Here is a 25,143-nt window from a genome sequence, read left to right on the forward strand (position 1 = left end):
ATTAAAAAGTCCTTAAATTGTCACTTTATAAATGTGCAGATACCCTCTATACACTTAAACTTTATGTTGGTTTGTTTACTGTTGAGAGAGAAAACGATGTTGCACATTAAATTAATCATCTGGGGACCCCGACCCACAGGTTGAGAACCACTGCGTTACAGTAATGCATGGAACTGTCAGAGTCTAACAGTTCTAAAGGTTCTGAGAGTTGTATCTTCCCCAGGATGGGTGGTTCTACAGGTTGTAAGGTAAGGACTGATGGTTCTATAAAGGTTGTAAGGTAAGATAAGGAACTCTAAAAATTCTAAAAGTTCTAAAGGTTGTAAGGTTAGGGGTTAACCCTAACCCTAACAGTGGGTTAACAGAGTTTTATCTTCTCCAGGACGGGTGGTTCTACAGGGTTAGGGTTTACAAGGTAAGGACTGATGGTTCTATAAAGGTTGTAAGGTAAGGGTTAGGGTTAACAGTGTTTTATCTTCTCCAGGCCTGGCGGTCCCGACGCTGCACGGAACGCTGGCCTCCATGTCACTTCCTGGAGTCTCTGCAGGCAGACTGGGCTTCACTGCACTGCCCCCTGCTGGTCACTGTGTGCTACTGGTCAGCAGTCTGAACCCAGAGGTAGGTAGGTAGGTAGGTAGGTAGGTAGGTAGGTAGGTAGGTAGGTAGGTAGGTAGGTAGGTAGGTAGGTAGGTAGGTAGGTAGGTAGGTAGGTAGGTAGGTAGGTAGGTAGGTAGGTAGGTAGGTAGGTAGGTAGGTAGGTCGGTCGGTCGGTCGGTCGGTCGGTCGGTCGGTCGGTCGGTCGGTCGGTCGGTCGGTCGGTCGGTCGGTCGGTCGGTCGGTCGGTCGGTCGGTCGGTCGGTCGGTCGGTCGGTCGGTCGGTCGGTCGGTCGGTCGGTCGGTCGGTCGGTCGGTCGGTCGGTCGGTCGGTCGGTCGGTCGGTCGGTCGGTCGGTCGGTCGGTCGGTCGGTCGGTCGGTCGGTCGGTCGGTCGGTCGGTCGGTCGGTCGGTCGGTCGGTCGGTCGGTCGGTCGGTCGGTCGGTCGGTCGGTCGGTCGGTCGGTCGGTCGGTCGGTCGGTCGGTCGGTCGGTCGGTCGGTCGGTCGGTCGGTCGGTCGGTCGGTCGGTCGGTCGGTCGGTCGGTCGGTCGGTCGGTCGGTCGGTCGGTCGGTCGGTCGGTCGGTCGGTCGGTCGGTCGGTCGGTCGGTCGGTCGGTCGGTCGGTCGGTCTGTCTGTCTGTCTGTCTGTCTGTCTGTCTGTCTGTCTGTGGAACAAATAGCAGCATTTATTAGCATTTTTAGCATTAGCTTTAGCATTTCTAACATTAGCATTAGCATTTTTAGCATTAGTATTTTAGCATTAGCATGTGTTAGCATCAGCATTTATTAGCATTAGCATTTGTTAGCATTAGCGTTTGTTAGCATTAGCATGTATTAGCATTAGCATGTGTTAACATTAGCATGTGTTAGCATTAGCATTTGTTAGCATTAGCATTTATTGGCATTAGCATTAACATTTGTTAGCATTTGCATTTGTTAGCAGCATTAGCATTATCATGTGTTAGCATTAGCATTTCTTAGCATTAGCTTGTATTAGCATTAGCATGTGTTAGCATTAGCATTTGTTAGCATTAACATTAGCATTAGCGGTTAGCCATTGGGACTGTGGGACCACCCACCGAGTTTGAGACCAGTAAAGTGTTGGGAAGTGGAGACATGGCTGTTTAAGGGCCAGCCAATAGGAAGGCAGAGGGGGTGGGGCTTAAGCAATTACAGATAATTCCTATTGGCCATATAAGTACACACAGCGAGTTTCGAGACGGTACCATGCTGCAAACTGGAGATAAAGCTGTTTAAAGCTCAGCCAATAGGAATATAGGGGCGGGGCTTAAGAGGGGGCGGGTCTTAAGTAATAAGTCCCTATTGGCTGTTTAAGTCCAGACACCAAGTTTCAAGACGGTACCACTGGAGTAGTCGCTGTTTAAAGCCCAGCCAATAGGAATACAGAGGGGGCAGGGCTTAATCAATTACAGCTCATCCCTATTGGCCGTAAGAAGACCAAAGTTGTGTGTGCATCACTGCATTTTAAAGTTTAAATCACGTTGCTAGTGAAAGGTATGTTATAGTAATGTAGCGCCAAAGTTTCTGTTTTTTTTTTCAGAGTCCCCCATTCAAAGTCAATGGGGGTTTTTGCACGTAGTTTTTTAAGAATTACGTTGCCATGGTAACGCGGATCGGAAAGAAAAGTAATAGCACACCATTCCCGGCCGAGCCGCACATTCTGATATATATATTGCGGCGGTGGCGTAAATCGTGCAGCAGTTATCACGTGCCGAAATTTCACCCATTCTAAGTCAAAGGGGTTTTTGGGCCTAGTTTTTTGCAACTTAGAATGGGGGAAATTTCGGCACGTAATAACTGCTGCACGATTTACTTTTCTTTTCCGATCCGCGTTACCATGGCAACGTAATTCGTAAAAAACGACGTGCAAAAACCCCCATTGACATGGGGGGAGGACTAAAAAAAAAACAAAAACAGAAACTTTGGCACCACATTACTCTGACATACTTTTGACTAGCAAGGTGATTTAAACTTTAAAATGCACACACAACTTTCGCCTTTTTCTGGCCAATAGGGATGAGCTGTAATTGATTAAGCCCTGCCCCCTCTGTAACAGGAAGTGCCCTTCGCCAAACAGGAAGTGCCTCTATATCTTATCAACCGTTTGTCATACAGACGCGTGGGTGTCATATGACTTGATTAAGAGTCCTTAACCTTAATTGGTGCTTCCTTTGCCAAACAGGAAGTGCCCTTCGCCAGACAGGAAGTGCCTCTATATCTCATAAACCGTTTGTCCTACAGACGCATGGGTGTTGTCATATGACTTGATTAAGAGTCCTTAACCTTAATTGGTGCTTCCTTCACCAAACAGGAAGTGCCCTTCGCCAAACAGGAAGTGCCTCTATATCTCATGAACTGTTTGTCGTACAGACGCGTGGGTGGTGTCATATGACTTGATTAAGAGTCCTTAACCTTAATTGGTTTAACTTAGCCCCGCCCCCTCTTCTGATTGGCCGAAACTTGAATGTTCCTTTTTTTGGCTAACCTGTTGGCATGGAAACCCCTGGGCTGATGTGACCTCCATCTGTCCCTAAACTTGAACTTATGACCTTCATGTCTGCTCCACCCTGCATCCTAAATTAGCATTACTAAATTTCCCCCTTGGGATAATAAAGGTATCTATCTATCTATCTATCCTCCACCCTGCCTCCTTCCATCCTGCCTCCTGCCTCCTACATCCTACATGCTACACCCTGCACCCTACATCTGCATCCTGCCTCCTACACCCTGCATCCTGCATCCTTATCCTGCCTCCTCATCCTCTGCTCTGCAAACAGAGAGTTTCACCCCAAAGTCTGTTTATTATTTTCGGTACGTTGCTTCTTACTAATGTTTTATTATAGTTGTTGTTTTAGCCAACACCGTCGCATCCCCACAAGTCATATTGTGACTTCCTGACCAAACGTCAAATGGTGACTAGAAGGGACTGTTTTAGCCAACACTGTCGCAGCCCCAGACGTCACATTGTGACTTCTGGACCAAACGTCAAATCGTGACTAGAAGGGACCAACTACCCTTCAAGTCAAAAAGTAGTCTGGTGTAGCCAGACAACTTTTCCACAATCTCCTAATGTTATATACTGTAGAGTCTGGAACTACACCTCCTGAATGTTATATAGAGTCTGGAACTACACCTCCTGAATGTTATAGAGTCTGGAACTACACCTCCTGAATGTTATATAGAGTCTGGAACTACACCTCCTGAATGTTATATAGAGTCTGGAACTACACCTCCTGAATGCTATATAGAGTCTGGAACTACACCTCCTGAATGTGATATAGAGTCTGGAACTACACCTCCTGAATAGAGTCTGGAACTACACCTCCTGAATGTTATATAGAGTCTGGAACTACACCTCCTGAAGTTCGAGTTCAAAATATCTTTTCTGCTAAGCAGCAAGCTAAACATGCTGAGATGATTTTGATTTACATGAGGTTAAATTTGCTGGACTTTAAAGATGAAACGGAATCTTTGTATTTTACTCTCTACGGATCAGAGCTTCCGTTGCTCCAGGCTTTATGACAGAAACAGTCTGGACACACCAGACTAGTTGGTCACACCAGACTAGTTGGTCACATTTGTCCCCAGAAGTCACTCTATGACTTTGGGGAGCGAGACAGCGTTGTTTTAGCAGCTTCTTACTGTTGTTTTCATCATTTTGTTTGGTCTGGTTTCCCTGACCTCCAATCTTCATATCATTGGTGTTCTTCATAAGATTATATTATGGATTATTAACAATGTGTTGTTTCTCATTTCCTCACATCCTTCACTAATTAGAGAATCTGTTGCTGTGGTTACCACATTGTTCCTTTGATCTTGGATTGTTTATTTGTATCATTATTATTATTATTATTCATAATGTTGCCAGTATCATGCAACGTATTACATTTATCTCAGATTTCCTCTCACATTATTTTGTAGGATTTTCTAGAGTCTATATGTATAATATGTATGTCACAGAATGACTGGAAAACAAAAAAAAAGTTTGTGCGTGTGCATGCGTGCGTGCGTGCGTGCGTGCGTGCGTGCATATGTATGTGTGTGTGTGTGTGTGTGTGTGTGTGTGTGTGTGTGTGTGTGTGTGTGTGTGTGTGCGTGCGTGCGTGTGTGCGTGTGCATGCATGCAGGTGTTTATGGTGATGTGATGAGAGTGAAGATTTTATTCAACAAGAAGGAGAATGCTCTGGTCCAGATGTGTGACAGCACCCAGGCTCAACTAGGTAACAATTTATACTGTACTATACTGTACAATATACTGTACTATACTGTACAATATACTGTACTATACTGTCAGGGTTGTTAGGGTTACTTTTAAAAAGGAATCCCCTACAGTTACAAGTTACTTGCAAAGAAAATGTAGTCAGTAACGTAATCTGATTATCACAATTTAAAAAGTAACTACTAGTTACTTTCAGTTACTTTTGGATTCTTTTTTAGCAAAACTCTCTTTAATTAAATAAAACAAGTTTTACCATTGATAACTAGACAAGAATATTGAGTCTATGAAATTAGGAAAAGGTCAACAGAATTTTACTTAAACAAAGTGGCAGTACTTTATGCTGATTCGACTTGATTATTTTATTGTTTGGCGTTATAACTATTTTGTCAAATTGATGAGGGCAAGGGGAGAATGTAATCCAGCATGTAACCCCCATCATTCAGATCCGTTACTGTAATCCAGATTACACATTTTAAAATGTAACCTGAGACTTTACAAGTTACCTGTTTTTTGTAATCTGATTACGTAATCCAGTTACATGTAATCCGTTACTTAACAACCCTGTATACTGTACAATAATACTATATATATGACAGCACCCAGGCTCAACTAGGTAACAATACTTAGTTCATACTGTACTATACTGTACTTATTGTACAATAATACTATACTGTACTATACTGTACTTATTGTACAATAATACTATACTACTATATATACATGTCAGCACCCAGGCTCAACTAGGTAACATTATGATATATAATATATACTGTACTATAATACTATACTGTACTATACTGTACTTATTGTACAATAATACTATACTACTATATATACATGTCAGCACCCAGGCTCAACTAGGTAACATTATGATATATAATATATACTGTACTATAATACTATACTGGACTATACTGTACTTATTGTACAATAATACTATACTACTATATATACATGCCAGCACCCAGGCTCAACTAGGTAACAATACTTAGTTCATACTGTACTATAATACTATACTGTACAATATACTGTACTATACTGTACTTATTGTACAATAATACTATACTACTATATATACATGTCAGCACCCAGGCTCAACTAGGTAACATTATGATATATAATATATACTGTACTATAATACTATACTGTACAATATACTGTACTATACTGTACTTATTGTACAATAATACTATACTACTATATATACATGTCAGCACCCAGGCTCAACTAGGTAACATTATGATATATAATATATACTGTACTATAATACTATACTGGACTATACTGTACTTATTGTACAATAATACTATACTACTATATATACATGTCAGCACCCAGGCTCAACTAGGTAACAATACTTAGTTCATACTGTACTATACTGTACTTATTGTACAATAATACTATACTACTAGATATACATGACAGCACCCAGGCTCAACTAGGTAACATTATGATATATAATATATACTGTACTATAATACTATACTGTACTATATACTGTACTTATTGTACAATAATACTATACTACTATATATACATGTCAGCACCCAGGCTCAACTAGGTAACAATATATACTGTACTACTATACTGTACAATATACTGTACTATAATACTATACTATATATATATATATATATATATATATATATATATATATATATACATGACAGCACCCAGGCTCAACTAGGTAACATTATAATATATAATATAAACAATACAATATAATATATACTGTACTATAATACTATATATATACATGCCAGCACCCAGGCTCAACTAGGTAACAATACTTAGTTCATACTGTACTATACTGTACTTATTGTACAATAATACTATACTACTATATATACATGTCAGCACCCAGGCTCAACTAGGTAACAATACTTAGTTCATACTGTACTATACTGTACTTATTGTACAATAATACTATACTACTATATATACATGTCAGCACCCAGGCTCAACTAGGTAACAATACTTAGTTCATACTGTACTATACTGTACTTATTGTACAATAATACTATACTACTATATATACATGTCAGCACCCAGGCTCAACTAGGTAACATTATGATATATAATATATACTGTACTATAATACTATACTGTACTATACTGTACTTATTGTACAATAATACTATACTACTATATATACATGTCAGCACCCAGGCTCAACTAGGTAACATTATGATATATAATATATACTGTACTATAATACTATACTGTACTATACTGTACTTATTGTACAATAATACTATACTACTATATATACATGTCAGCACCCAGGCTCAACTAGGTAACATTATGATATATAATATATACTGTACTATAATACTATACTGGACTATACTGTACTTATTGTACAATAATACTATACTACTATATATACATGCCAGCACCCAGGCTCAACTAGGTAACAATACTTAGTTCATACTGTACTATAATACTATACTGTACAATATACTGTACTATACTGTACTTATTGTACAATAATACTATACTACTATATATACATGTCAGCACCCAGGCTCAACTAGGTAACATTATGATATATAATATATACTGTACTATAATACTATACTGTACAATATACTGTACTATACTGTACTTATTGTACAATAATACTATACTACTATATATACATGTCAGCACCCAGGCTCAACTAGGTAACATTATGATATATAATATATACTGTACTATAATACTATACTGGACTATACTGTACTTATTGTACAATAATACTATACTACTATATATACATGTCAGCACCCAGGCTCAACTAGGTAACAATACTTAGTTCATACTGTACTATACTGTACTTATTGTACAATAATACTATACTACTAGATATACATGACAGCACCCAGGCTCAACTAGGTAACATTATGATATATAATATATACTGTACTATAATACTATACTGTACTATACTGTACTTATTGTACAATAATACTATACTACTATATATACATGTCAGCACCCAGGCTCAACTAGGTAACAATACTTAGTTCATACTGTACTATACTGTACTTATTGTACAATAATACTATACTACTATATATACATGTCAGCACCCAGGCTCAACTAGGTAACATTATGATATATAATATATACTGTACTATAATACTATACTGTACAATATACTGTACTTATTGTACAATAATACTATACTACTATATATACATGTCAGCACCCAGGCTCAACTAGGTAACAATATATACTGTACTACTATACTGTACAATATACTGTACTATAATACTATACTATATATATATATATATATATATATATATATATATATATATATACATGACAGCACCCAGGCTCAACTAGGTAACATTATAATATATAATATAAACAATACAATATAATATATACTGTACTATAATACTATATATATACATGTCAGCACCCAGGCTCAACTAGGTAACAATACTTAGTTCATACTGTACTATACTGTACTTATTGTACAATAATACTATACTACTATATATACATGCCAGCACCCAGGCTCAACTAGGTAACAATACTTAGTTCATACTGTACTATACTGTACTTATTGTACAATAATACTATACTACTATATATACATGTCAGCACCCAGGCTCAACTAGGTAACAATACTTAGTTCATACTGTACTATACTGTACTTATTGTACAATAATACTATACTACTATATATACATGTCAGCACCCAGGCTCAACTAGGTAACAATACTTAGTTCATACTGTACTATACTGTACTTATTGTACAATAATACTATACTACTATATATACATGTCAGCACCCAGGCTCAACTAGGTAACATTATGATATATAATATATACTGTACTATAATACTATACTGTACTATACTGTACTTATTGTACAATAATACTATACTACTATATATACATGTCAGCACCCAGGCTCAACTAGGTAACATTATGATATATAATATATACTGTACTATAATACTATACTGTACTATACTGTACTTATTGTACAATAATACTATACTACTATATATACATGTCAGCACCCAGGCTCAACTAGGTAACATTATGATATATAATATATACTGTACTATAATACTATACTGTACTATACTGTACTTATTGTACAATAATACTATACTACTATATATACATGTCAGCACCCAGGCTCAACTAGGTAACATTATGATATATAATATATACTGTACTATAATACTATACTGGACTATACTGTACTTATTGTACAATAATACTATACTACTATATATACATGCCAGCACCCAGGCTCAACTAGGTAACAATACTTAGTTCATACTGTACTATAATACTATACTGTACAATATACTGTACTATACTGTACTTATTGTACAATAATACTATACTACTATATGACAGCACCCAGGCTCAACTAGGTAACAATATAACATATATATACTGTACTATACTACTATAATACTATATATATATATATATATATATATATATATATATATATATATATATATATATATGACAGCACCCAGGCTCAACTACGTAACAATATAATATATAATATATACAATACAATATAATATATACTGTACTATACTACTATATATATATGTATATATATATATATATATATATATATATATATATATATATATATACATATATATATATATGACAGCACCCAGGCTCAACTACGTAACAATATAATATATAATATATACAATACAATATAATATATACAATACAATATAATATATACTGTACTATACTGTACAATATGCTGTACCCAGGCTCAACTAGGTAGAATACTTTACAATATACTGATGATAATGTATTATACTATACTATTATAGTATACTACAATTATTACAATGATATAATATTATATTTCCAGCTATGAGTCACCTGAACGGTCAGAGACTGTATGGGAAGCCTCTCCGCATCACTCTGTCCAAACACTCCAGCGTCCAGCTGCCCAGAGAGGGCCATGAAGACCAGGGTCTGACCAAAGACTACAGCTCTTCTCCTCTGCATCGCTTCAAGAAGCCTGGCAGCAAGAACTACTCTAACATCTTTCCTCCTTCATCTACCCTGCACCTGTCTAATATACCGTAAGTATACTAATATAAAGACTACACCTGTCTAATATACCGTAAGTATACTAATATAAAGACTACAGCTCTTCTCCTCTGCATCGCTTCAAGAAACCTGGCAGCAAGAACTACTCTAATATATTCCCCCCTTCATCTACCCTGCATCTGTCTAATATACCGTAAGTATACTAATATACTACACCTGTCTAATATACTGTAAGTATACTAATATACTGCACCTGTCTAATATACCGTAAGTATACTAATTTAAAGACTACACCTGTCTAATATACCTTAAGTATACTAATATAAAGACTACACCTGTCTAATATACCGTAAGTATACTAATATACTGCACCTGTCTAATATACCGTAAGTATATTACTGTATAATACCTTTAATAATATAAAGACTACATCTGTCTAATATACCGTAAGTATACTAATATACTACACCTGTCTAATATACTGTAAGTATACTAATATACTACACCTGTCTTATATACCGTAAGTATACTAATATAAAGACTACACCTGCGTCCAATATACCGTAAGCAGGGGCGCAGGAGGCATTTTAAAAGTGAAGGGGACATATCTGGGAGGTATGTGCGCGCGCGCAGCGCGCGCGAAAGATTTTGGGGTATCCCCCCCACTTTTGGTGATATCCCCCCCACTTTTGCCCCGAGGAGGGGGGGACATATCCCCTCCACTTGAGCTGAATTACACAGTTGTTTTACGCAGATTTCAAGGCATTTTTAAAATGAAATACACATGAATTCATTAAGTCTATATTAGATCTTTTTATTGAAGGAGTAACAGGCCAACAGCTGCAGCACTTTATTTTTATACACAGTATATATATTTTTTCCCCTAAAAATATACTGTATTGCCAGAGATCACACTAGTATTTTAAACTGCCGGTCAGCGTGACATGGCACGATTAAAATCTACCAGACATCTAATAAAAAGACCTTTCATAGATATCTGTATGCATTAATGACAACCAGGTCCGTATAAAAGCAACCTAACACAACCATAAGCATTATGTTTTGGATTGAACTGTTTGAACATAATGCATAGGCTATCCACAATTGTAGGGCCAACTTGCACAAATACTGTACATTAATTACTGTACCCACATTACCATTTGCGCATTGGCGTGACATGTTAAGTAATAAATTAGGATACTCACAAGTTATATTGTGGATACAAGCAGTGGATGCTGTCCCAGCGTCTGGTTTAATAGGACAGGACAGCCTTTTGGGGAAGTTGACAACATAATTGCTCCTCAGATATATATTCCATTCAAGGTAACGTTTTAACGTGTCCAGCTGTCCACATGACATGATTAACACCGTGTTTCATCTGACTGGATACGACCATAGGATGCGACAGACAGACCAGTGTTACGTCCATGTTTGTTGTTGCCATCTTAAAATGAGCGTGCATTGTTGTTAATTAGTGGTTGAACAATCTTGCCAACTTTACTCACAAGTGCCCTCTCGTTTGAAAGGCTCTGTGATGTATTCTAACTAATAACAACTTGTTTTGATAGTCCATCCAACAACTAAACCGCGCGCCTAGCTCGTATTACAAAGTCAAGCCGATCGGTGTGCACTGCAGCGTCACAGGCACAGCGACAGCGTGATAGAGGGGGGCCCATTGAGGGGGGCTTCCGATGGAGGGTCATTCGCATTGAGCGTCATTTATTTGGACTGAGATTTACCGGCAGTCGGAGTCCCCCCTGGCAACAGGACATAGGCAGAACTAGCACGTTAAAGGGGGCCCAAATGTGAGAGGGGTTTTCGATGGACGATCATTTGCATTGACCATCATTTGGACTTAGACTGACGGGCAGTCGGAGGCCCCCCTGACGGCCGAGGCCCGTTTCAATTGAAACCAATGAAACATAGTTAAGGCCGCCAATGTGTACAGTATAATCGATCATATTTGCGGCTTTTTCTTGGACCTGAACACTGGAGGGGATATCCCCCCCACCCAAAAAAAGTGGAGGTGTTAATCCCCCCCGTCCCCCCCTACCCCCTGCGCGCATGACCGTAAGTATACTAATATAAAGACTACAGCTCTTCTCCTCTGCATCACTTCAAGAAACCTGGGAGCAAGAACTACTCTAACATCTTTCCTCCTTCATCTACCCTGCACCTGTCTAATATACCGTAAGTATACTAATATACTGCATCTGTCTAATATACCGTAAGTATACTAATATAAAGACTACACCTGTCTAATATACCGTAAGTATACTAATATACTACACCTGTCTAATATACCGTAAGTATACTAATATACTGCATCTGTCTAATATACCGTAAGTATACTAATATAAAGACTACACCTGTCTAATATAACGTAAGTATACTAATATAGAGACTACACCTGTCTAATATACCGTAAGTATACTAATATACTACACCTGTCTAATATACCGTAAGTATACTAATATACTACACCTGTCTAATATACCGTAAGTATACTAATATAAAGACTACACCTGTCTAATATACCGTAAGTATACTAATATAAAGACTACATCTGTCTAATATACCGTAAGTATACTAATATACTACATCTGTCCAATATACCGTAAGTATACTAATATACTACACCTGTCTAATATACCGTAAGTATACTAATATAAAGACTACACATGTCTAATATACCGTAAGTATACTAATATACTACACCTGTCTAATATACCGTAAGTATACTAATAAACTACACCTGTCTAATATACCGTAAGTATACTAATATACTACATCTGTCTAATATACCGTAAGTATACTAATATACTACATCTGTCTAATATACCGTAAGTATACTAATATACTACACCTGTCTAATATACCGTAAGTATACTAATATACTACATCTGTCTAATATACCGTAAGTATACTAATATAAAGACTACACCTGTCTAATATACCGTAAGTATACTAATATAAAGACTACACCTGTCTAATATACCGTAAGTATACTAATATACTACACCTGTCTAATATACCGTAAGTGTACTAATATAAAGACTACACCTGTCTAATATACCGTAAGTATACTAATATAAAGACTACACCTGTCTAATATACCGTAAGTATACTAATATACTACACCTGTCTAATATACCGTATACTAATATACTACATCTGTCTAATATACCGTAAGTATACTAATATACTACACCTGTCTAATATACCGTAAGTATACTAATATACTACACCTGTATAATATACCGTAAGTATACTAATATACTACACCTGTCTAATATACCGTATACTAATATACTACATCTGTCTAATATACCGTAAGTATACTAATATACTACACCTGTATAATATACCGTAAGTATACTCCTTTAATAATAGAAAAACTACAGCTCCTCCCCCTGCACCACTTCAATAATAATAATAATAACTAGAAATACTGTTCCTACGAAACAGTGTGGGCTCGCATGTAACACCATGTATGGGCATAAAGATCTACCCTTTGGCTGCACCTCATTGGCTAAGGGCCCTGCCTTTGTACTGTGGATAAGAACTTTTTAAATAATGAAGATATCATATGTAACACCATATATGGACATAAAGATATTCCCTAACCCTAACCCGTTGTACTGTGGAGAAGAACTTGACTGATAGATAAATAATGAAGATAACATATGTAACACCATATATGGACATAAAGATATTAGATAAACTAGAAGAGAAAATTTCTAAGAAATTTTAAGTGTGCCTGCAGCTCGCTAAGTCTGTGCAACCTTGTGTAGCGGTTGGTGTTAGCATTAGCGTTATTTCATTTGACGCAACCCGCGTGTCTGTATGACAAACGGTTCACGAGATCAAGGGTCACTTCCTGTTTGGTGAGGGGCACTTCCTGTTTGGCGAAATAGGCCCCAATTAAGGTCATGGACGATTAATGAATTAAAGCTGCAAGCAGCGATGACCAGGCCCTCGCAGCTCTACCCACGTCACAAGGCCAGCAGCCAATCAGAAACCAAACAGGAAGTCAGCCATTTCGACTAATTAGTGGCGTTTTGGAGCATTTTTGGCCGTTATCACGGGTCGCACTTTAACGACAGTTTTTTGAGAAAAAATTGTTTTGTGAGAAAAAAAATTTGAGAAAAAAAAATCTTGAGAAAAAAAAATGTGAGAAAAAATTTTTTTGAGAAAAAAATAATTTTGAGAAAACAATTTTGAGAAAAAAAAAATTTGAGAAAAAAAAAATTGAGAAAAAAAAAATTGAGAAAAAAAGAAAAGGTATGACACCAGCCGCAAGTCTGTACGACAAACGGTTCATGAGTTATAGAGGCACTTCCTGTTTGGTGAAGGGCACTTCCTGTTAAAGAGGGGGCGAGGCTTAATCAATTACAGCTCATCCCTATTGGTCGGAAAAAGACCAAAGTTGTGTGAGCATTTTACATTTTAAATTTCTGGTTTTTTTTCGGAGTCCCCCATTCAAAGTCAATGGAGTTTTTGGGCGTTGTTTTTTGCGAATTACATCGCAATCGTAAAGCGGATCGGAAAGAAAAGTAATAGCACACCATTCCCGGCCGAGCCGCACATTTTGATGTATATATTGCGGGGGTGGCGTAAATCGTGCGGCAGTTATTACGTGCCGAAGTTTCCCCCATTCTAAGTCAATGGGGTTTTTTGGCGTCGTTTTTTGCGAATTACGTCGCAATGGTAACGCGGATCGGAAAGAAAAGTAATAGCACACCATTCCCGGCCGAGCCGCACGTTTTGATGTATATATTGCGGCGGTGGCGTAAATTGTCCGGCAGTTATTACGTGCAGAAATTCGTGGCGAAAGACTTAACTAGAAGAGAAAATTTCTAAGAAATTTTAAGTGTGCCTGCAGCTCGCTAAGTCTGTGCAACCTTGTGTAGCGGTTGGTGTTAGCATTAGCGTTATTTCATTTGACGCAACCCGCGTGTCTGTATGACAAACGGTTCACGAGATCAAGGGTCACTTCCTGTTTGGTGAGGGGCACTTCCTGTTTGGCGAAATAGGCCCCAATTAAGGTCATGGACGATTAATGAATTAAAGCTGCAAGCAGCGATGACCAGGCCCTCGCAGCTCTACCCACGTCACAAGGCCAGCAGCCAATCAGAAACCAAACAGGAAGTCAGCCATTTCGACTAATTAGTGGCGTTTTGGAGCATTTTTGGCCGTTATCACGGGTCGCACTTTAACGACAGTTTTTTGAGAAAAAATTGTTTTGTGAGAAAAAAAATTTGAGAAAAAAACTTTTTTGAGAAAAAGAAATTTTGAAAAAAAAATTGTGAGAAAAAAAAACCTTGAGAAAAAAAAATGTGAGAAAAAATTTTTTTGAGAAAAAAATAATTTTGAGAAAACAATTTTGAGAAAAAAAATTTTTGAGAAAAAAAAAATTGAGAAAAATTTTTTTTGAGAAAAAAAAAATTAGAGAAAAAATTGAGAAAAAAAATTTTTGAGAAAAAAAATTTTTGAGAAAAAAATTGAGAAAAAAAAAATTTGAGAAAAAAAATTTGAGAAAAAAAAATTTTTGAGAAAAAAGATTTTTGAGAAAAAAAAAATTTTGAGAAAAAAATTGAGAAAAAAAAATATTTGAGAAAAAAAATTTGAGAAAAAAAATTTTTTGAGAAAAAAAATTTTTGAGAAAAAAAAAAATTTTGAGAAAAAAAAATTGAGAAAAAAAAATTTGAGAAAAAAAAATTTGAGAAAAAAATTTTTTGAGAAAAAAAAATTTTTGAGAAAAAAAAAATTGAGAAAAAAAAATTTGAGAAAAAAAAATTGAGAAAAAAAAATTTGAGAAAAAAAGAAAAGGTATGACACCAGCCGCAAGTCTGTACGACAAACGGTTCATGAGTTATAGAGGCACTTCCTGTTTGGTGAAGGGCACTTCCTGTTAAAGAGGGGGCGAGGCTTAATCAATTACAGCTCATCCCTATTGGTCGGAAAAAGACCAAAGTTGTGTGAGCATTTTACATTTTAAATGACGTTGCTAGGCAAAAGTATGGCAGAGTTATGTGGCGCCAAAGTTTCTGGGTTTTTTTCGGAGTCCCCCATTCAAAGTCAATGGAGTTTTTGGGCGTTGTTTTTTGCGAATTACATCGCAATCGTAAAGCGGATCGGAAAGAAAAGTAATAGCACACCATTCCCGGCCGAGCCGCACATTTTGATGTATATATTGCGGGGGTGGCGTAAATCGTGCGGCAGTTATTACGTGCCGAAGTTTCCCCCATTCTAAGTCAATGGGGTTTTTTGGCGTCGTTTTTTGCGAATTACGTCGCAATGGTAACGCGGATCGGAAAGAAAAGTAATAGCAACCTATTCCCGGCCGAGCCGCACGTTTTGATGTATATATTGCGTGGGTGGCGTAAATTGTGCGGCAGTTATTACGTGCAGAAATTTGTGGCGAAACTATGGACTTAATTAATTAAGTATGGCGGATTACAATAAGTGTTTTGCCATTGCGTTGCATGGCAGGCACACTTAATAATAATAACTAGAACTACACTCCAGGTCCAGGTTTTAAGGTAAGGAACTCTAACAGTTCTAAGGGTTTTATCTTCTCCAGGACTGATGGTTCTACAGGTTGTAAGGTAAGGAACTCCAGGTGCCAGCTTGCACCTGACGTACAAGCAGGCCACACATGGCCTTCTTACCGAGGGCTTCCAACGTAAACAAAGACTGTAAAAGGTCTTATTTGGGATGTTCCGTTTAGGCAGGGTGTTTAACTGTACTTGTACTGTTCTCCATTTCTGTCTAATAAAATAATCAATCAATCACATCACCAATGGCATCACCAGGAATGCTGGTCCCTCATTGGCTGTTAATGATGAGACACTGACATACTGTACATTCATACATAACCACTCCCCCATTGAACTGTACATACATACATAACCACTCCCCCATTGAACTGTACATGCATACATAACCACTCCCCCATTGAACTGTACATACATACATAACCACTCCCCCATTGAACTGTACATACATACATACATAACCACTCCTCCATTGAACTGTACATACATACATAACCACTCCCCCATTGAACTGTACATACATACATACATAACCACTCCCCCATTGAACTGTACATACATACATAACCACTCCCCCATTGAACTCATAAGCAGGACTTGTTTTAGTCTAGATTGACATACAGTACATACATACATACCCAATTCGTACATAAATACATACCTACCTACATACATACCCTAACCCTAACCCTACATACATACCTAATTCATACAATTCTGTCCTACATACATACATACATACATACTTACCTACATACCTAATTCCCAGAATCCCAGCAGTTTCAGGGCTACGGTCAGGGCTGTGGGGGAACATCTGCATTCCCAGCAGATTACAGTCCTTGCGCGCTCTGCTTGTGCAAGTAATACTAATAATAATAACATTGATGTTGTTGTGTTGTTGTTTTCAGACCAGCGGTGGTTGAAGATGATCTGAAGTTGTTGTTTACCAGTTCAGGAGCTCTGGTCAAAGCCTTCAAGTTCTTCCAGTAAGTTATTATAATATTAATAATAATATTAATAACTAGAAGAGAAAATTTCTAAGAAATTTTAAGTGTGCCTGCAGCTCGCTAAGTCTGTGCAACCTTGTGTAGCGGTTGGTGTTAGCATTAGCGTTATTTCATTTGACGCAACCCGCGTGTCTGTATGACAAACGGTTCACGAGATCAAGGGTCACTTCCTGTTTGGTGAGGGGCACTTCCTGTTTGGCGAAATAGGCCCCAATTAAGGTCATGGACGATTAATGAATTAAAGCTGCAAGCAGCGATGACCAGGCCCTCGCAGCTCTACCCACGTCACAAGGCCAGCAGCCAATCAGAAACCAAACAGGAAGTCAGCCATTTCGACTAATTAGTGGCGTTTTGGAGCATTTTTGGCCGTTATCACGGGTCGCACTTTAACGACAGTTTTTTGAGAAAAAATTGTTTTGTGAGAAAAAAACTTTTTTGAGAAAAAGAAATTTTGAAAAAAAAATTGTGAGAAAAAAAAATGTGAGAAAAAAAAATGTTGAGAAAAAAATAATTTTGAGAAAACAATTTTGAGAAAAACATTTTTTGAGAAAAAAAAAATTGAGAAAAAATTTTTTGGAGAAAAAAAATTTGAGAAAAAAATTGAGAAAAAAATTTTTTTGAGAAAAAAAAATTTTGAGAAAAAAAAAATTGAGAAAAAAAAAATTGAGAAAAAAAAAATTGAGAAAAAAAAAATTGAGAAAAAAAAATTTTGAGAAAAAAAAATGTTGAGAAAAAAAATTTTTGAGAAAAAAAAATTTGAGAAAAAAAAATTTGAGAAAAAAATTTTTTGAGAAAAAAAAAAATTTGAGAAAAAAATTTGAGAAAAAAAAATTTGAGAAAAAAAAAATTTGAGAAAAAAAAAATTGAGAAAAAAAAATTGAGAAAAAAAGAAAAGGTATGACACCAGCCGCAAGTCTGTACGACAAACGGTTCATGAGTTATAGAGGCACTTCCTGTTTGGTGAAGGGCACTTCCTGTTAAAGAGGGGGCGAGGCTTAATCAATTACAGCTCATCCCTATTGGTCGGAAAAAGACCAAAGTTGTGTGAGCATTTTACATTTTAAATGACGTTGCTAGGCAAAAGTATGGCAGAGTTATGTGGCGCCAAAGTTTCTGGGTTTTTTTCGGAGTCCCCCATTCAAAGTCAATGGAGTTTTTGGGCGTTGTTTTTTGCGAATTACATCGCAATCGTAAAGCGGATCGGAAAGAAAAGTAATAGCACACCATTCCCGGCCGAGCCGCACATTTTGATGTATATATTGCGGGGGTGGCGTAAATCGTGCGGCAGTTATTACGTGCCGAAGTTTCCCCCATTCTAAGTCAATGGGGTTTTTTGGCGTCGTTTTTTGCGAATTACGTCGCAATGGTAACGCGGATCGGAAAGAAAAGTAATAGCACACCATTCCCGGCCGAGCCGCACGTTTTGATGTATATATTGCGGCGGTGGCGTAAATTGTGCGGCAGTTATTACGTGCAGAAATTCGTGGCGAAAGACTTAATTAATTAAGTATGGCGGATTACAATAAGTGTTTTGCTATTGCATAGCAGGCACACTTAATAATATTAATAAACCGTAAGTGTTCTTCTTATTGTTTGTATTATAATATTAACACTCTGCAAAGAGTACTCCTTCATGATTGGCCGAGGGTTGGTTTCACAGTGCTGGGACCTCAACTAACAGGCCTTTGCCGCAGCACAGTCGCTGTGGCCTCACAGCTGGAAGGTTCGATTCCCGCAGCTGGGGGCGTACAATGGAGGGGAAAGGGACTGGCTGTAATAACGTGTTCCTTCCACATGCTATGTCCTGTGTGAATGGGTGAATGTAATGAATGTGTGTGTGAATGGGTGAATGTAATGAATGTGTGTGTGAATGGGTGAATGTAATGAATGTGTGTGAATGGGTGAATAATGCACAATCTATGTAAAGAGCTTAGGATTAAAAAAGTTATATAAATGCACAATAATACTAATATTATCGTTAACAGGAAGGACCACAAGATGGCGCTGGTCCAGATGGGATCAGTAGAAGAAGCCATGGAGGCTCTGATAGAGTTTCACAACCATGACCTGGGAGAAAACCATCATCTGAGAGTCTCCTTCTCTAAGAGTACCATCTGACCTTCTATCATCTGACCATCTGAACCCTACTGATCCATCTGAACCCTATACCTGATACTATAACCACTACAACCATGACCTGGGAGAAAACCATCATCTGAGAGTCTCCTTCTCTAAGAGTACCATCTGACCTTCTAACATCTAACATCCTTCTCCAAGAGTACCATCTAACCATCTACCATCTAAGCTCTACCATCTACCTATCTGAGAGACCTACCTTCTAACATCTGATAGAGTTTCATAACCACGACCTGGGAGAAAACCATCATCTGAGAGTCTCCTTCTCTAAGAGTACCATCTGACCATCTAACATCTGACCATCTGAACCCTACTGATCCATCTGAACCCTATACCTGATACTATAACCACTACAACCATGACCTGGGAGAAAACCACCATCTGAGAGTCTCCTTTAGCAAGTCTACCATCTGATCCATATGAACCCTATACCTGATACTATAACCACTACAACCACGACCTGGGAGAAAACCACCATCTGAGAGTCTCCTTTAGCAAGTCTACCATCTGATCCATATGAACCCTATACCTGATACTATAACCACTACAACCATGACCTGGGAGAAAACCATCATCTGAGAGTCTCCTTCTCTAAGAGTACCATCTGACCTTCTAACATCTAACATCCTTCTCCAAGAGTACCATCTAACCATCTACCATCTAAGCTCTACCATCTACCTATCTGAGAGACCTACCTTCTAACATCTGATAGAGTTTCATAACCACGACCTGGGAGAAAACCATCATCTGAGAGTCTCCTTCTCTAAGAGTACCATCTGACCATCTAACATCTGACCATCTGAACCCTACTGATCCATCTGAACCCTATACCTGATACTATAACCACTACAACCATGACCTGGGAGAAAACCACCATCTGAGAGTCTCCTTTAGCAAGTCTACCATCTGATCCATATGAACCCTATACCTGATACTATAACCACTACAACCACGACCTGGGAGAAAACCACCATCTGAGAGTCTCCTTTAGCAAGTCTACCATCTGATCCATATGAACCCTATACCTGATACTATAACCACTACAACCATGACCTGGGAGAAAACCATCATCTGAGAGTCTCCTTCTCTAAGAGTACCATCTGACCTTCTAACATCTAACATCCTTCTCCAAGAGTACCATCTAACCATCTACCATCTAAGCTCTACCATCTACCTATCTGAGAGACCTACCTTCTAACATCTGATAGAGTTTCATAACCACGACCTGGGAGAAAACCATCATCTGAGAGTCTCCTTTAGCAATTCTACCATCTGATCCATATGAACCCTATACCTGATACTATAACCACTACAACCATGACCTGGGAGAAAACCACCATCTGAGAGTCTCCTTTAGCAAGTCTACCATCTGACCATCTAACATCTAAGATCTAACCATGTACCTATCTGAGAGACCATAACCACATATACACAACCATGACCTGGGAGAGAAAATCACCATCTGAGAGTTAGCTTCTCCGAGAGTACCATCTGAAACATCTGTACCTTACTGTACCCTAGTACCCTACTGTACCCTACTGTACCTTAGTACCCTAGTACCCTACTGTACCCAACTGATCAACCTGAACCCTACCTAACCCTGCTACTATGAGTCTCCTTCTCCAAGAGTACCATCTTTACCCTACTGTACCCTAGTGATTAATCTGAACCCTACTGTACCCTAGTGAACCCTACTGAACCCTACCTAACCCTGATACTAGAACCACTACAACCATGGGTTAGGGTTAGGGTTCAATCTGAACCCTACCTAACCCTGATACTAGAACCACTACAACCATGGGTTAGGGTTAGGGTTAGGGTTCAATCTGAACCCTAACCCTAACCCTGATACTAGAACCACTACAACCATGACCTGGAAGAGAAAGCATCACCTCAGGATGTCCTTTTCCATTCCAGGGCCGAACCAGACCTAGAACCAGAACTTTCCAGAACAAATTACTTTCAAGAACCTGTGTAGTTCCAAAACCAAGTTCTGCTTTATGTTTCCATATAACCAGACCTAACCGGGAAGGTCCCAACAAAGAGCAGCTGCAGTGCTGCTGGCCCCGCCCATAGGTTCCCAGAACGATAGTTTTTGAAGTGGGTAATATGTCTTTTTGGACTGGATCAAGCTTCTCAAAAGCCTGATTAGACGATAAAATGACCAAAAGCTGTTTTGAAAGTGAAATATCCCTTTAATGTATATTACTGAGTAAGTTCATTATTTATCCCTGCTTATATGCCTTGTGTTTGTTTTGATTTGATGTTTACTGTGTCTTTCAGATGTGTTTCTTTTATGTTACTGTAATAATTTTCTTGTGTTTGTAAAGCACTTTGTAGCCACAGTATACAAACATTATTATTATTATGTGATTGTTTACTTCTGCATCAATGAACAAACCCTGTAACCTTTACCCTGTTGACTGTAACCATGACATCTTATTGCTGTAAACATTAGAAATGTTTGTTTTTCCCTTTTGACAAAATGTCTTCCATTGTTTTATTATAATTATCATATCATATTGTTTTTCCCCCCCTTTTTTCAATAAGCTAAATCCACTTCTGTGAATTCTGGGACATTTGATTAAAATGTATTTCAATGTGCTGCCTTATTTCTGACATGAAACATAACTTATATCTGTCATGAAACATAACTTATATCTGTCATGAAACATAACTTATATCTGTCATGAAACGTTACATATGAAACAATCTGGCTAGCCATCGTCAGGGAAAAGTCCAGTCTATAGCCCTAACCCTAACCCTAACCCAGTCTATAGCCCTAACCCTAACCAATCCATGATGAATTAATGAATCGTTCCAGTCTATAGCCCTAACCCTAACCAATCCATGATGAATTAATGAATCGTTCCAGTCTATAGCCCTAACCCTAACCAATCCATGATGAATTAATGAATCGTTCTGTGCTAAAATGTTTTAGCTAAACACACAACAAAGTGAAATATAGGAGCGGTTTGCACCGGTGTGGGCTTAGTTTATTACCAGCTTCCAGTTTCCTGTGTAAATGAGCTCCTTTTAGTTGACCTTGTACCAGTGAACTGTACCTTTTCCTATGCAAACTGACAATAAATCTTCAATCAATCAATCAATCAATCAATCAATTAATCAATCAATCAATCAATCAATCAATTAATCAGAGTTAAATGTGTCCTTATATTATCATCACTTTAATTGTAAGTAATTATTCCTAGTTATTAATAATAATTATAGGTAATTATTAGTTATTATTACCCGGCTTGTTTGGATGCTTGATTCTGATTGGTCGAGCGCTGAAATCAGCGGTGAATTATGCTCTATAATTCACCGCTGCCTAATCAAAGGCTCAGAGCAGCTGCCGTATTCAGGCTGCACTCCGTGGATTTCGTGCCGTATCCAACATGTCAGCCATGTAAACAAACACCCAGCGTCATTTACAACCAAACGTTGCCCTGAAGAATGTTTTAAAAAACATTTGAAGTGAGAAATAGACGACGCAGTAACAGAAAATGGATTCTATTTGACCAGCACTTCCTTGTTTTCCAAGGCGACCGTGTTGCGCTGGGGGGGACGCACTTTCAGCCGTCTGTAAACAAGGAAATACTTTGTTTTGTTTTTAGTTTTGAGTGAATCATTAATTTTACTTATTAGCCGGATAATAAGCGGGATAACATCTTGCTCAGCAGTCATTATGGAGTGACAGGAGTATAGAGTGATATTAATATCAACCTGAAGGGCTCCTATCACTCCATAATGACCTTGCTTAACCCATTTAGGTCTAGAATTATTGAATCCTTTAACCAGTGAAAAATAGCAGATATACAAGCTCACAGCGCGGCACCGAGTGCCGCGCTGTGAGCTTGTAGATCTGCTATTTTTGAAAAAGTCGTGAAAATGTGGGCAAATCTTTGAATATAATGTATTTTCAAAGCGAACGTTTGTAACTCAAATGTTGCTTCTGGGGGGTCCCTGGAACTAGATATTTTGAAATGGGGGTCCGTGGCCAAATAAATATCATTTTGGGGGTCCTTCACATGAAAAGGTTTGAGAACCACTGACATAGTAGTCTCTCAAGAACAGACTAACTGAGCTCCAGTTGAGTGAAAAGGACCTTTTCTTTGACGATGGCTGGCCAGATTGCTGACATAGAAACATTGTTTTCTCCAAAAATCTTAGAAGGTTTCAAAAGACACTCATAGAATCGGGTCAAAATTCAAATTTTCACGATTAAAAAAATAAATAAAAATAAAATAGCAGATCTACAAGCTCGCAGCGCGGCACTCGGTGCCGCGCTGTGAGCTTGTAGATCTGCTATTTTTCACTGGTTAAAGCATTCAATAATTCTAGGCCCTAAATGGGTTAATAATAAGTGCATAAATACATTCTTGTGTTTTTTCACCAACTCTGCAAATACATGAACAGAAAACCAACGGACCAATCACGTCATTCCCATTTTTTATTGAAATGAACAGCAGCCAATCAGACGTCAGCACACAGGGAGGGAGGGGCCAAAACCCCGCCCCCATCGCTGTGATTGGCTGAAACGCACGGCAGAGGGCGGGACTCACTATGGTTCACCTGATGATGAGTCATCAACAACAAAGCTCCTCCCCCACAATGCATCGCAGCCAATCACAGACCGTCACATCATTAACCACACACACACACACACACACACACACACACACACACACACACACACACACACACACACACACACACACACACACAGATGATTGGTCATATCCTTTGCCCCGCCTACTGGGGCCAGCCAATGGATTTGATTGGATGATTCCACATCTGTTTGTTCACAGAGATAAACATCAACTGAATAAGAGAATAAAATGATAATAAAATAAACACATAAATGATACAAAACCTGTTCTAAGCTTCACTCACAGACAGACAGACTGACAGACAGATAGTATTGTCATCAGGAGTGTGTATTGTCTCAAATAAAAGTTTTGTTAATGAAAAGAAAAAAAAAAAGATAATTATGCATTTTTTTGGTGCTACTTTGTAAGTCACACCTAATTGTAGTGTAGTTTGTCAACACATAGTCTCGCGTGGCCAGACTGTTGCCTCCGCCATTTGGAAATGCTCCCGTCAACAGTCTGGGAGACGGAATTAGAAACGATGAGTGCGAGATAAAGCGGATGTGACGCAACCGCTCCCTTGGTGAAGTAGCAATAACATGTCCTACTGGAAGCGTTATGTCTCCTTTCAATATTTTTTGGGGCGTTATTTCGTCTTTCTCTGGTGTTGTTGGTGTTACTTCCATGATGTTTTCAAATATTTTCTTAAACTATACACGCATAACAAGAATATGCCGCTCGAATGACTCTGTCTGTGCTAGTGTGTTTCTGTTGTGTTTCCAATGGGACTACAGTTCATTATAATGACTCTGTCTGAGCTAGTGTGTTTCTGTTATGTTTCCAATGGGACTACAGTTCATTAGAATGACTCTGTCTGTGCTAGTGTGTTTCTGTTATGTTTCCAATGGGACTACAGTTCATTAGAATGACTCTGTCTGTGCTAGTGTGTTTCTGTTATGTTTCCAAT

At 38.2% G+C, this 25,143-nt stretch overlaps 1 protein-coding gene across 1 annotated transcript in view; it reads left to right on the forward strand.

Moving 5' to 3' along the window:
- The window catches only part of ptbp1b (polypyrimidine tract binding protein 1b), a gene marked incomplete at both ends in the record, with an annotated part of 39,869 nt that extends 20,303 nt beyond the window's left edge, over positions 1-19,566 (forward strand). Inside the window, 6 exons of the mRNA XM_080734660.1 lie at positions 485-618; positions 3,394-3,427; positions 4,744-4,836; positions 9,697-9,913; positions 17,350-17,427; positions 19,434-19,566. Coding sequence (XP_080590786.1) covers positions 485-618; positions 3,394-3,427; positions 4,744-4,836; positions 9,697-9,913; positions 17,350-17,427; positions 19,434-19,566 — 689 coding nt within the window. The remainder of the gene's footprint in view (positions 1-484; positions 619-3,393; positions 3,428-4,743; positions 4,837-9,696; positions 9,914-17,349; positions 17,428-19,433) is intronic.
- Between the last annotated feature and the right edge of the window lie 5,577 nt (positions 19,567-25,143).

Source organism: Nannobrachium achirus (genome assembly GCF_963921795.1).
Source record: "Nannobrachium achirus genome assembly, chromosome: 1".
NCBI classification, from domain to species: domain Eukaryota; kingdom Metazoa; phylum Chordata; class Actinopteri; order Myctophiformes; family Myctophidae; genus Nannobrachium; species Nannobrachium achirus.